Below are 13255 nucleotides of genomic sequence, written 5' to 3' on the forward strand. Positions count from 1 at the left end.
CCCACCAGAAGTCCTATGGGATTACACAGCTATTGTCTTCCTTGTTAATGTAATCCCTCAAAGCAAAGATGGAAATGAAACCCCACCACGTTCCTTTTTTCATCAAACCAGGAGAAGTGATATGACAGCAGTCTCAGGGGAGATTCTAAACCCCTCGTTTGGCTTAATTGATATAATGAATGGCATGTGTTTTCAGCCTCCATAGTCTGGTAATTGCCATTTTTAACACCCATCAATGGAATATGTGCAGTGGAATGATGGAAGATGTTAATGCTTTTGAGTGCAAATGTAGTTGACAGTAAGAAGAAGGATTCCCGGTATTATTAATTAGCTAACGGATGTTATAATAACATTTTGGAATGTGGAATCAATGAAATGTGTAATTCCTTCTTAAACCATATTTTTTATATGCTCATTTCCTTTTTGTAGGTTTTTGGTTTGGATATTATTTTGTCCATATCAACATTTTATTGGTCGGAAAATGTTTTGAATTCTATGTAAATTAATTACGATGCAAGTGATGGGATGGGATTCTTTTTGTTACTTTTGTCATTTTTCCTGTTCTGTTTCTGACTAATACTAATACTATATTTCAGCCCATATTTCCCATTGTTTTCAGTGTTAGTGATGCTCGACTGTGTTACTAGACCAGAATCTGGCTGATAATCATTCTTCGTCTTGTCTCACAGGCTGGAGGATCAGACGAAAAAGCTTCACAAGGACATGAAGAAAAGTACTGAGGCTGATTTAGGTGTGTTCTGCCACAAACCTGTGTGTTCCCGCCGGCTGCGCCATTGATCTCCACTTGTTCACCAACATACTTGATGTTGCTTGGCAGGTTTTTCAGGGCTAGAAAGACATTTGGTTTTCTTGGTTTGTTTGGTGGTGCGTCAGCTCTCCGAGCAACTTGACAAATGAGACGAGAGTGCGAGCCTTCACCTTAATCTTATATAGGTTTTTCAAGCCAATTATAGTGTGTGTATGTGTTGGATTCATGAAAGTATCTTTTAATGCACTGTTCAGTTAGGACTCAATTTGTCTACCATCTCTGCCCTCATTTATTCATGAATTTGTCGGCCACAGAAACCGTGTTTACTCTACTTTTTATTTGCTTATTTGTTGGTTTTGGAGTTGTGTATTTGGGAAGCAGGAGTAGACATGGCCTGTGGTAAGTAGTTAGTTGTGGGGGTGGAGGAGCGGGGACGGATGGAGGAGTGAGAGGCTTCTTCATTTCCTCTCCTTTGTGCTCTGGAATATGGATGTCTGCATCATCAAAGTGTCATAGCTGTCAGGCCCTCATTATCGTTAATGGATTCCATCTGTTGCACAGGTCCCGTCTCCACCAACTGCTACTAAACAAAGAACTGGACCTACTCCGCATGTCAGCACTGCATTTAATACACTGCTTTCTATATCGACCATCATTTATCAAGTCAAAGGTGGTGATAGGCAGAATTCTATTGAACTCACTGCCAATTAGCTGGGGAGAAACGTTAATATCTTTTAAGGGCAGCACCAGTTCACAATTTCAATTAGGCTAAGTAACAGAAGGCAAAGAAAGAGGCAGGGATAAATGTGCTTTTCATACTGACAAATGGTTCATCTTGATGCAGCCCCAAGTTATTACAACGGACTTCACTTATTTACACACTACTAAGACAAGTAATTAAATCACTACCCACATGTCCACTAATGTCACCTTTTGATTTTCATGACCCTATAATCAACATGTCTCTCAGTTATATCAGACAATGTCAAATCAAGCAATTTGTTACTTGTCAAATGGAGAGACATGCGGAAACGCCACACCGCAATAATTGATTGGTTGAAAATTGTTCTCGAGAGAATCCCAAGGTGGTGTGAAAAGACTGTTCCAGATCTCCATGAAGCCCATTTTCACCAGAGCCTCTCCTGTCAGCATGTGTCTCCTCAGTGAAGCTCATTTACTCTGACTGTGAAGCCATAATCTGATATGTGCTCTGTGTCTAAACAAAGTGGCATGAGTGCAGATTAACAGTAATTGGTGCTGTCAGTATAGAAACATTGCAAAGATTCTCGGTGCTCTGGTGAATATTTAACAAGGCAGCCAGCCCCAGCGACCCCTCAGCAGTGTGCCATTCTACTTTTGTTCTTTAGTCCTTTCCCAAAAGCTTACTTTTGAGAATACACTGATGAAACGCTTGAAGCCTTAGTGTAATCCACAAAATGCCCCCATGATTTAAATTTTTGTTTTTTCTGTACATGAGGGACGAGAGCTGCTACTATGAATCGATGAGTTGTCAACTATTATATTATTTGCCAACTTTTTTTATATTCGATTAATCAGTTTGTCATTTTTTAAGAAAAAGATATCAAAATTCTTTGATTCTAACTTCTTAAATGTTTAACCTTCAGTGTTGTAAAAAGTACCCAAAATTCATACTTTACGACAGTTAACGGATCTGATGTTAATATTTAAAAAAAAAAATAATCTGATTGCTGATACAATAAATGTATATAAAAATGCACTCATTTGGCTCTGAAATATTCAAACTTGTACTTAAGTAAGACTTTTTAACTATTTTATGACATTTTATAGACCAAACAACATATTGGTTGATTGAGAAAATAATCAGCATATTAATCAGCAATGAAAATAATCCTTTGTTACAGCCCTAATTATGACATTGTCAGTCATCATTTATTTAGGCTGTAATCTACATGATTGTCTGCTTTTTAACAATATCTTTTGCTTTGTGCGTGTTTCTGTCAGCCATGTCCAAAGCAGCAGTGAAGATCTCTGCAGACCTGCTGAATAACCCACTGTGTGAGCAGGACCAGGCCTTCCTGGAGTCCATGACTGCTTTAGATACATCCATGAGAAGGATGGACGCATTCAACCAGGAGAAGGTCAGACTTAATCCCACAGCCCTTCACACTTTGAATTTTGAATGTTTTTATCTCACTCTTATGCTGTCTTTCTCTGCTTTGTTTTCTTGGCACTTGCCATTGGCACTGATACCATCAGATTGGTATCGGGGGAAATGTCTTTCCTCAGACATACAAAGTAGGAAATTAAACGAGTTTTTGTTGAAAATGCATGTTTTCATATTTGTCAATATTGTGCAGCCGGTGGACTAAAAACTATCCGTATGTCTTTCCTTCTGCTGTTTTTGAAAAGCATCTGTGGCATCATCCTCTATAAGCTCAAGCTACTGGTTATCAGCTGTGAAAATTGATGCATTTGTGACTCACTGGTGTCTAAAATAACTCGTACAATGGAAAGGCCTTTCCTCAACAGGAAAATATGTCCCACCACGAAATTCGCAGAAGTAACTCTATTCGCAGCTTGTGTAGTGAGCTTATTGAAACAAATATGTGGCAGTTCAACATTGTTTTTTACATCAATAGTTAACCACACCTCTAATTGTCTATAAGGGGTAAAGCGAAAAGTTTTTTTCCTCCTTCATGGAGTAGAGCAACTTTAATCAGCTGGAAATAATAATACTTAATAGTTAATATCTCAAATCCCTCCTGCAGACAGACCCAAACTGGCGCTACCATCCATAGAGCTTAGTAGCTAGTGTGGCTAAGACATTGTCTACCTATGTTTCCAGTCTTGTTACACAGTTTGTGTTTGTATCTTGATGTTTAGAGTACTTGTGGATTTGGAGTGCGTTTCTCGTAATCTTTGTGCTTTTCACTCTTGTATGTTTTGTCCCAAGAGGCAACTGTAGATGGGCAGATATTTCTTTCCAGAACTGTAAACAATACAGCATACTCTTGCCTCGCTCACTTGCTTCACAGCTGTGAAGATCTCTTCTTGGCTGTCAGGCCTTTTCAGATTATTTGCCGGTTGCACTTCAGGTTTTTGATTAGAATCATCGCCAAAGGTAGTTATAATGTGAATCATAGTGGCACCGCATGTGTGCATCCTCAAGGCACTACACTGTGAAGGGTAGACTTTTAAAGAGGAAAAAATACAGGAGAACACAGGAGATCACACTAAGGCATATACCGATTGACTTTTTTCCATCTGTGTTTTCTTGACTCATTGCCCTGCTGTTAGGTGTTCTGTGCTTTTCACATTTGTTGCCATAAAAATATTCCCCTTTCTTTTCACATTTAGCTGTGTATCAGAATGATTTCAAAACCTTTCACGCAACTATGATCTCACAAGGTGAAGAAAAATGAATACCTTTCTAAAAAGTCATTTTTTTTCTCTTACTCCATGGTTAGATTGTAGTTCAGTATCTCGGGAGTAGCACACCATCTGGATTTGTACATATAAGAGGACATGATTTGTATTTTCTGCGAAATCTCATGAACTGGACTCTGGTCTCTGTAGAAGATCAAACCAAAACTTTTTTCCCAAGAAATGTGAGTGAAGCGGTGTCCATTCTGCAACCCAAAAAAACTCTCATAAAATGTCCTCTTAGCATTAAAACTAACTGCATCAAAGGAAATGTATTGTTAATATAAGTAGCATATAATATCAATCTAAGTTGTGAAATACATTTGTATTTTGGTCATGTCAAAACGCCCTTTCTCCTTAGTTATAAAAGCGACTTAACTGTCACACAGATGAGAAGAAAATTATTTTCTTAAATATAGAATATGCTAAACGTGTAAGGTGGAGTTTAAGCAACTATTCTATGGTCGTCACTTCTCTTTCTGTATTTTCTTCTTCAGCTTTGACATACCAGTCTTTCAGACTGGCTGTGCTCACAGCTCATCAAATTTTACAGGAGCAATTTTGAGTGACTAGACAAAGTAGAATGTGGGTTGGACGGAGCGTGTGGGTTTGTGACCCGGGGTGCGTATGTTCCAGGACTTGGCTTGGTCGAGTGCCCAGGAGAGCACTCCTGCCAGTTTGACTGTTTTCACTATATAGTAACTTCTACGTTCTTCTGATTTTATACAATATCAGATTTGCTGTTTTTTCACCAGGTTGCCATGCACACTTGACTGTCAATAGGGGATATTGGATACTATATATCCAATATCCACCTCTGTCATTTTAAGACCAAAGTTTGTAGACTGTTTCAGCACCAAAGTCTCCCTGTTTGCCTTTTGTCTCCTGGCTAAAATTGTAATCTTGGAGTTCAGGCCATCACTTGATCCTGCTTAAGCTTCTCCTCAGCACCTTAATCAACTCAGTCATCTGTCATTTTTTTATGTGATTTTGTGTTTTCACACTTGAAGCAGTCTCTGGTAGCAAAAGGAACTGTTTATCTTTATAGTTGTGATTCTATTTTCTGGCTCCATGTGTAGTTTTCCTGTTTGGCTGTGTGACTGGGATGTGTTTGACAGTGATTCAGCTAGGCAGCGCAGTTTTTCACATGTGGAGGACAACAGTCACATACTGTATTGACGTGGTTGTGTTCTTTTTTAAACACACTTTCATCCAGAGTGGATTTTGACAGCTAGGTCACACCTGATTTTCTCTGCACTTCTTTCAGTCTTACTAAATAAAAATCCTCGCCTTAACACGATGTTCAGTTCCAGGTTTGGGCAGGGCTGTGTGGCTTCTTTTTTGTAGAGTGGCTTCAAGTGAGCTAAAGGCAAAATAGTGATTGTGAGCACTTTTTGGTCAGTCTGCTATGTGGAACATCACCTCAGGTTTGCTAGGTGTTTAAAATCTAGCACAGCTCACTCGAACACTACTCGAGCTTCTCCCTTCAAGCTGACTGTTGATTCTGACGGCAACAACAGCAAACCCTATTGCTCCAGCAAAACAGACACAAAAGCATCCACCCTTTGCTCTTCTCCGTGTTGAGACGAGATGTTCTGCCTCAGGGCCCGCAAGTGAGAGAGCCAGCAGATAAAACGTGCAGCGATAATGAAGGCAGCAGTGGCCCAGGTCTGTGTGTTTATTTCTGGGGCTGAGGAGGGCGCACAGCCCCGCCGGCACACTGCTGCCGAAGCTGAGCCCCAGTGTAGATGGCGGCAGCGCAGTAGAGGATGCTCCGTTTGGAGGGATATTGATTTCCTCTGCGATCTGTGTGTATTTTTGGGAGGCCTGTGTGCCAGGATGGCCTCTGCCCCGTGACTCACTGATGGAGACTACTGCTTGAGCGTCGGCCTCAGGCTCTGCAGGGCCTCCAAGGAATAGCTCTGCCCCCCCTCTCTGTGGGAAGGGGCAGAGGGTAGAGGGCACCAGCATGCTTAAGCAAATCTGCCGCTGTTGTTCTCCCTCCTCGCTGCATGCTCTCACCTTAGAAGCAGCGGCGCAGCTCAAGTCCGCGAGGGGGGGGATGGTGTGAATATGTAAAACAAAGAAAATGTGAATTCCCATGTACTTATTTGTTATTGGTTCTCTGTTTTCCCTCAAACCACAATCAACCATTTTGTACTTAGAAATGTGCCGGTGTGAAGCAGTGAGTGTTGCTGTATGTTCTCATAGATGGTCAGGGCATTTTTACAAAGCACAGCTGCGATCTCGCTTCCTTGTTGTTGTGTGATTGACTGTCCTTCCAATAGCGAGTGAACATATGATTAGCGGAGCTGCTCACTGTTCTCATGCAGCTGTCACTTCACATCTCCCTGCTTTAAAATTCTTCTTCAGCATTTACTCTTCACTTGACTCGATCGCCTGGTTAACTTAGCTTCCTCTCACGCTCGAAGATCCAGTAGTAACAGTCATTTTGAATCTGCAATGTAAATGACGCTGGAAACTTTATTAATTGTGCGCCAACTTCTGTCGATGAGACTTGGTGCCGGGGCTGGAGGCCCCGAGATGAGATGTTCGTTTACTTCCATTTAACACCCCCCTTCCCCTCCTTCCCTCCCCTGTCGGTTCTGGCAACCAGAAGGAGAATGCAGGAAAAATATAAACTGTTATTGTTGTTAAAATGTTTGTTTGCAAAGAACTTTCATCTTGTAAGGCAGCCCACCCTCCACAGGATTTGAAATCAGTTGGGTTTTGCTTTCATGTCCGTCCCCTGACAGTTCCATCCTTTTGTATCGCAAGCTCAATGAATATTCAGGGGTTTCTCCTCGGGGCTTGTGTACAATAAAAGAGTCAACGTCACGAAAGTTTCTTTGCAAGCCCCCCCTCGCCTTTTTTTTCTTGAGTGCTCTGTTTGAAATATACACAAATGTTGATGTTTATGCAGTGGCATTACTTAGCAGCTAATGAATGAGAGATGTAGAAGCTATTTTGTTCTGACTTCAGTTTAGATGTAACTCAATTTGACAATGAATAACAATTTGTAATGTTGCTTCCCTTGATATAGTGGTGCTCATTGCTTATGTTAACGGTTGTTCTTTATATTACAGGTCAACCAGATCCAGAAGACTGTTATCGATCCTCTGAAAAAGTAAGTTCCTGTCTTGTTTTCTCATACTTTTGAATTTATTTTGTTCCTGCTATATTTTAGGGGTCAACCTTAAATGTCTTCTTCATACCAGGCGAGGGCCAAACAATTGTTTTCTGATAAGTTTAAAATTTGTTTGGAGCAGTAGAGTGGTAGATTTTTCTATAGTAAGTCCATATGGTGAATTTAAATGTATAACAAAATCACAGGAAAGTACTGTAAAGGCAGTTAAGTTCAGTTTCTGAGGCTTAATGTTCCTGATGTGGTAAATCCATATGACACTGGGCAGATTAAGTCCAGTGCCCTGTAACATTTTTATTGTTTGACCCACAGTGGTAGTGCAGGACCACAGGAAGGCCTGCAGTGTAGTAATACAGATTGTAAAACCGAACTAGGGAGTGAGCAGTGCTGCTGTGGCGGTAGTATGTCTGGAAGAAAGTTTATTTGGTTTTCATTCCTAATACTCGCCCCCATTTGAGCAGGCTGTGAGTGCTATTCCATTCCTTAAGCCTCACTTTTTCAAACATGCACACACACATACACGTACTGTACACACGCACATGCAAAGCAGAGGTACTTTAGGGAGTGGTTGGACTATCCCACCCGTCTTCCGGAGAGCTTGTTAAGGTTTTGCTTCCTCCTCTTGGCTCCTCCCAGGAGATTAAACATATGAGAGAGCATGTGCATGTGTTTCTATTGCAAGTTTATATTGAACCCCATGTGACTGTTGGTTCATTTTTCAAAATAACCAGTGTGAAAAGATTTCTCCATAAAACATGAAAAGGTTGGGTCAGTGTCTGTCTGTCTGTGTGTGTGTTTGTGTGTGTGTGTGCGTGTCTGTGTGTGTGTGTGTGTGTGTGTGTGTGTGTGTTAAGCCCTTTCCTCCTCGTGTGCTCTGGTGGCGGAGCAATGACAGGATGGAATGGTTCTAATTTCCTCTTCCTGGTGGGCGGCAGGCGGACGTGTGGGCAGGCTCAGAATATGGCAAAGGGCCCAGCTTCCTGGGCCCAGAGCCGATGATTGGTTGAGGAGGAGAACTGTCTCAGGACACTGCACACACTCACACAAACATCAACCCCGTTTTTGGAGGGGGCGCTGTCTTACAAAGATGGTATTTTAGACCATAAAGTTAGGCATTTACATGAGTCTGAAATAGAGCAGAGGAAGTTTTGAAGCTAAGCTAAGTCGACCGCTTTATTAACTTTTTCCCTCCTTAAAAACACAGCACTATTAGTTATTAGTATAGCAAAGTGTGCTCTATAGAAAACTGAGACACAAAAGCTACTATACTTTAAAGCTTCCATTAAGATTCCATTAGTCCATCACTAATGAATATTTTTCATTGTTCACTTAATCTTAAAATCCTCTATTGGTGATCTTGTGTCATCATTAAGAGTTGAAAAGGAGAATGTTAATGTTAATGGAAGACCTTGAATGGGGGGGGGGGGGGGTGTGTGTGTGTGTGTGTGTGTGTGTGTGTGTGTGTGTGTGTGTGTGTGTGTGTGTGTGTGTGTGTGTGTGTGTGTGTGTGTGTGCGCGTGTTTATATGCTTGTGTCCATGTGTGACTGCTATTTAAAATTTTGCCATCCATCCTTTATACTTGGTGTAGTAAAATGTACAGTAAAAAAAACAAAATAGAGGCAGCCCCCCTACCTCAGCCCCCCTCCACCCCAGTGTCTGTTTCTCTCTCTAAGGATTTAATCCACTCAGCGGGGTCACAGGATGACATCACTGTGTTTGTGCGAGGGGAGTGGAGTGCGTGGGCATTGAGGCATTTGTGTTATCTCGGCCTGCTAACCTAGCCCTTTCTGCTCCGTTGCTCTTTTGGGTGAGACAGAAGTCGAGCCTGTTTTGAGACCTCTGCCCTCAACTGAGCACTGACTGGACAAGCCACATTCACCCCTCTCAATCAGAGGAAGACTCTGCCCCTGGACAGCAGGTTGTGAGGCCTGGAGCTGACGGGACTATTTGGCCTTAGCTGTGAGGCTAAAGCAGTTTTTTCTGGGTGGGGGGCTGGGATTTAATTTGATCTGATGTTGTTGTAGAATCATCACAATAGAAGTTCTAATTTTTTTGTACCCAGGATGTTTCCTATAATATTGTTTTTCTCCGTCTTATCTGGTATATCCTGTATCCAGGCTGCGTGAGTTGTTGATCAACAAAACACAAGGCATGTTGCAGCAGATCAAACTCTGCTCCTCCTGCTGAGACAAAAGAGGTTCTGCTGGCATGTACGTCACACACTCAAGTTCCCATGGCCCACTGCTCTTAAACCATTCATACAACAGGTGGTGGTTATTTTACGTTCACAGGAAGCATATTTTAATAAAACTTGCCACGTGATGTAACCCTCTCTGATACTCTTAAGTCTTCATCTGACTCTGTGACACATTGGAAGTGGTAATTTGCGCATAAACAATTCTCTTTCCTATATTTTTAGTGGTGAGTGGTGAGTTATGTGATGGTGATAGTCAAGAGGGACAGCTAGCCTGCTAGACTGAGGGTGTCTAGACCAGACTTGGGCTTGGCTGACGGGTCACACTGGCCCGTCTGTGGATTGGCAGCTGCTCATAAACACACTCTCTGGTCCAGATGCTATTTCCATCCAGCCTGTTCACCACACCCGGACCTGTCACATGGACAGTGGTGTGCCCTTGGCCCCTGTGCAGCCCTCAACCTCATAGGACCTCATTCAGTCAAGACTGCAGACCGCAGATGCAGACCTAGCCGACTGACCGGTAGTTGTCCAGCCAAGGCCGGGACATCGAGGGAAAAGTCCAGTGCCTGGATGGTTTTAAACCAAACTATCATTACAAATTATGTTTAGTCACCTTCAACCAGGGCCAGTGGTGCATATCATGTGTGGGAGCCATTGACACAGCTGAGTCACAATAACTTCTGACCTCAGAGTGGCTTGAATATAACAGCGAGACATCATGGAAAGGACAGGAATGGGTTAAGAAGCAATTGGCTTTGTGTCTAGCTCTTCCTCCTCCTTCAGCGTCAGGAGAGCAGCGGCCCTTGGGTCTCTCAGTGTGCTGAAACATAGTAGTTCCTGCCAGTGTTGTCCCACTTTAGAGCACAAACAGCAGGCCTGCAATGTGTCATGAGGAAATTACACCGTGCTGTCAGGTGAAGTGCGCTGTTGAAAACGCGATCAGCCTGAAAGCTGGTTAACTGCTGCGTTGTCATCAGCCAATAGGATCGTGCTGGAGAGCAGTCATGCCTAGAGGGCAGTTACATAATCCCTTGGCACTTCAAGTATGTGTACACTGGAACAGATAGTAGACTTGAGGATCGGCATCCACCCCTGCCATAAACTGGGCCAAAGTGGTATTTTATAAATAGCGGTAGAGCGTGGGCCGCGGGGCTGGGCTGAGCTGAGCTCCGTGATGTCACTCAAACGCTATAAGACCACTCCTTGCTTAACTTCCTGTAGTAAACAATCCCTGCTTGTCTGAGAGTGAGCGCCAGTTCGCATCACTTTCTACTTCCCCACCCCTCCCCTCCCTCCTGCCCTCCGGTAAGGTGCACAGGCGCTGCCGTAATCTAGGATTTCACAATCAGTCCACAGGTTCTCAGTGGTTCCCTCATCTGCTGCACAGAGCAGGGCAGGGGTTGGCATGGAGAGGAACGTAAATCATGAAGCCCACACATTTTGTGGCCAATAACACTAAGGGCGGAGGCGCGCATAATAAACTATTGTAGCAGTGTGCCTACACAGCTGATGAAATGCTTTAAATGAATCATTCAAAAAAAGCCATATCTCACTCTTTATTACAATTGTTTTTATACTGACTCACATGTAGCAGTCACCTGTGGCCTGCTTACTAAAAACACTGTCACTGCTTTGTGTTTACATGATGGAAACTGCAACAATTTGTTTCTTAATGGTCGTCTGGTTAAGTCTACTTCACTATTCATTTGTTAATGACTGCTGGGACTTTAATAAGAGCTCATGCTGCTCTCTTATTTCCCATTCACATTTGTTGTATATCCTTTGTCTTTTAAAACTAATGAAAATGGAGCCCAACTACCTCAGTTTAAAGAAATGATGGTGGTAGAAAATACTTTAATTCTTGTAGTTTAGATGTTCATTCAGGGTTGTTAATTTTAATTTTTCATATATCTATTTCTTATTTATTTAATTTTATTAGATTGAATTTTTCCTCTATACAGTTTTCCTGCTTCCCATTAAAATCAGAGACAAAACCAGTGCAACAAGTCCCAGGATGAAGCTCAGACTCCTGTTGCTAAGTTACAGATGAGTGTTTTCCTATTTTTAGTGCTGAAGACTAGGATTCTCGTTGCAAGAATATATTTTCATTTGGAATATGATAATTGTCACAAAATGGATTGTTTCATGCCATTTTGAACTACAGTAATTAGATAATAGATTAGAGGAGGCTTAATGCAGAGCTGTCCTCTGGGGTTTGAGAGTACCTCTACAATAAGATGTTGACGAGAGGGATTTTATTGATTCATAATGACTTTTATTAAGATAGGATGCGATGCCGAATGCAGGTCTACAAATTTCATAGAGCAGGGAAAGATGTTTTAATGATATCACTAACTTTAGTTTCTCCTTGTTTTTGGGTTGTTTTTTTTTTTTTTTTTTCAGTACTCTGGCGTCTGAGTGTCAGTATTTCTTGTTCACATGCATACACGCTTGTATGTGTTTTCTTTAGTGCCCTACTGGTTGTGTCAGAGTTGTCTAAGGTTGTCTGTGTTTGTTGCAGGTACAGTGGCGTCTTCCCCAGCCTCAACATGGCAGTGAAACGCCGGGAACAGGCGCTGCAGGACTACAAGCGGCTGCAATCCAAAGTGGAAAAGTATGAAGAGAAAGAAAAAACCGGGCCCGTTATGGTCAAACTACATCAGGTACTGTGAGTTTAAAGCTTGCATCGCTGCACGTGCTGGTCCACTCCAGCGCTCCCTCTATCTGCAGGGGAGCAGAGTTCACTTGCTCTTACATGTTGCGCGTATTGTGAATAGAGCGCAATAAGTGGAAAAAGACACAAATGCTGACTGGATATGAACAAAAATAGTTGAGCACATGCATACTGTACATGTGCGCTCCTTCACCCACGCAAGCTACCAGGCTCTCAAGTAGTGCCTTTTCAAACAGGCACTGCTGCACATCTACAGGCACGTAATTGAGAATTGTAGACACACACACACACACACACACACACACACACACACACACACACACCATGAGGCCACTACAGAAGCGCACACATTCACAGATAGCGCTGCAGTGTTGCCTATGCTATTGCCTCTAACACATCCTCACATGGCGAGCCACCCACACACATTGAGAAAAGCACTGTCAGGGGAACAAAGCCTTGAAGAGGCCCCTACATCCCTGGCCTTTGAATCCCTGCGCACTTAAGAAATGATCCTGACAAAACACTCGTATGCCATTTCTACTGGCTTGTCTAAGGAAAACTAACTAATGATCAGAACATAATGCAGCAGATAAACAATATGTTGTAGTTTGAATATAGCAACTCCCCCCTTCCCCTTAATAAAAATTCTCACCCTCTCACACATATTCATTGTGCATTCCATAACTCCATGCCTACAGTAGACTACCCACTAATACATTCACACACAGATCAGTGGTGCTGGAGTCCACTCACAGCCAAGTCTGCCCACATTACCCACTCCTCCTCACTGTGGTCGTGATTACAGCCTTTTTTTTCTTTTTCTTTTTTTTTGCACTGCTTCTCCGTGGGAATTAGGCAAATATCTTTCTGAACAATAAGAAAGGACACTAAAGATGGCTCCAGTGCTAGAAATCCTATAACTAACTTGTTTTTCTTTGCAGGTTTTGTTTTTCTCGTAATCTACATGAAGAATGTGTTGGATTATGTGTAAATTATTATATGAGGGGGATGTTATGTAAAGCTAGAGCTGATAGTGACCGCTGATGACACGTTCTTTTGTTTGC

The 13255-nt window shown here is 42.3% G+C and overlaps 1 protein-coding gene across 1 annotated transcript in view; it reads left to right on the forward strand.

Moving 5' to 3' along the window:
- Nucleotides 1-13255, forward strand: part of bin3 (bridging integrator 3) — a 33367-nt gene that overhangs the window by 16090 nt on the left and 4022 nt on the right. The window contains exons 4-7 of the mRNA XM_084360527.1: nucleotides 690-751; nucleotides 2753-2889; nucleotides 7261-7301; nucleotides 12039-12180. Of these exons, the coding sequence (XP_084216653.1) occupies nucleotides 690-751; nucleotides 2753-2889; nucleotides 7261-7301; nucleotides 12039-12180 (382 nt within the window). The remainder of the gene's footprint in view (nucleotides 1-689; nucleotides 752-2752; nucleotides 2890-7260; nucleotides 7302-12038; nucleotides 12181-13255) is intronic.

The sequence above is a fragment of the Pagrus pagrus genome, assembly GCF_965226575.1.
Source record: "Pagrus pagrus genome assembly, chromosome: 8".
Taxonomy (NCBI): domain Eukaryota; kingdom Metazoa; phylum Chordata; class Actinopteri; order Spariformes; family Sparidae; genus Pagrus; species Pagrus pagrus.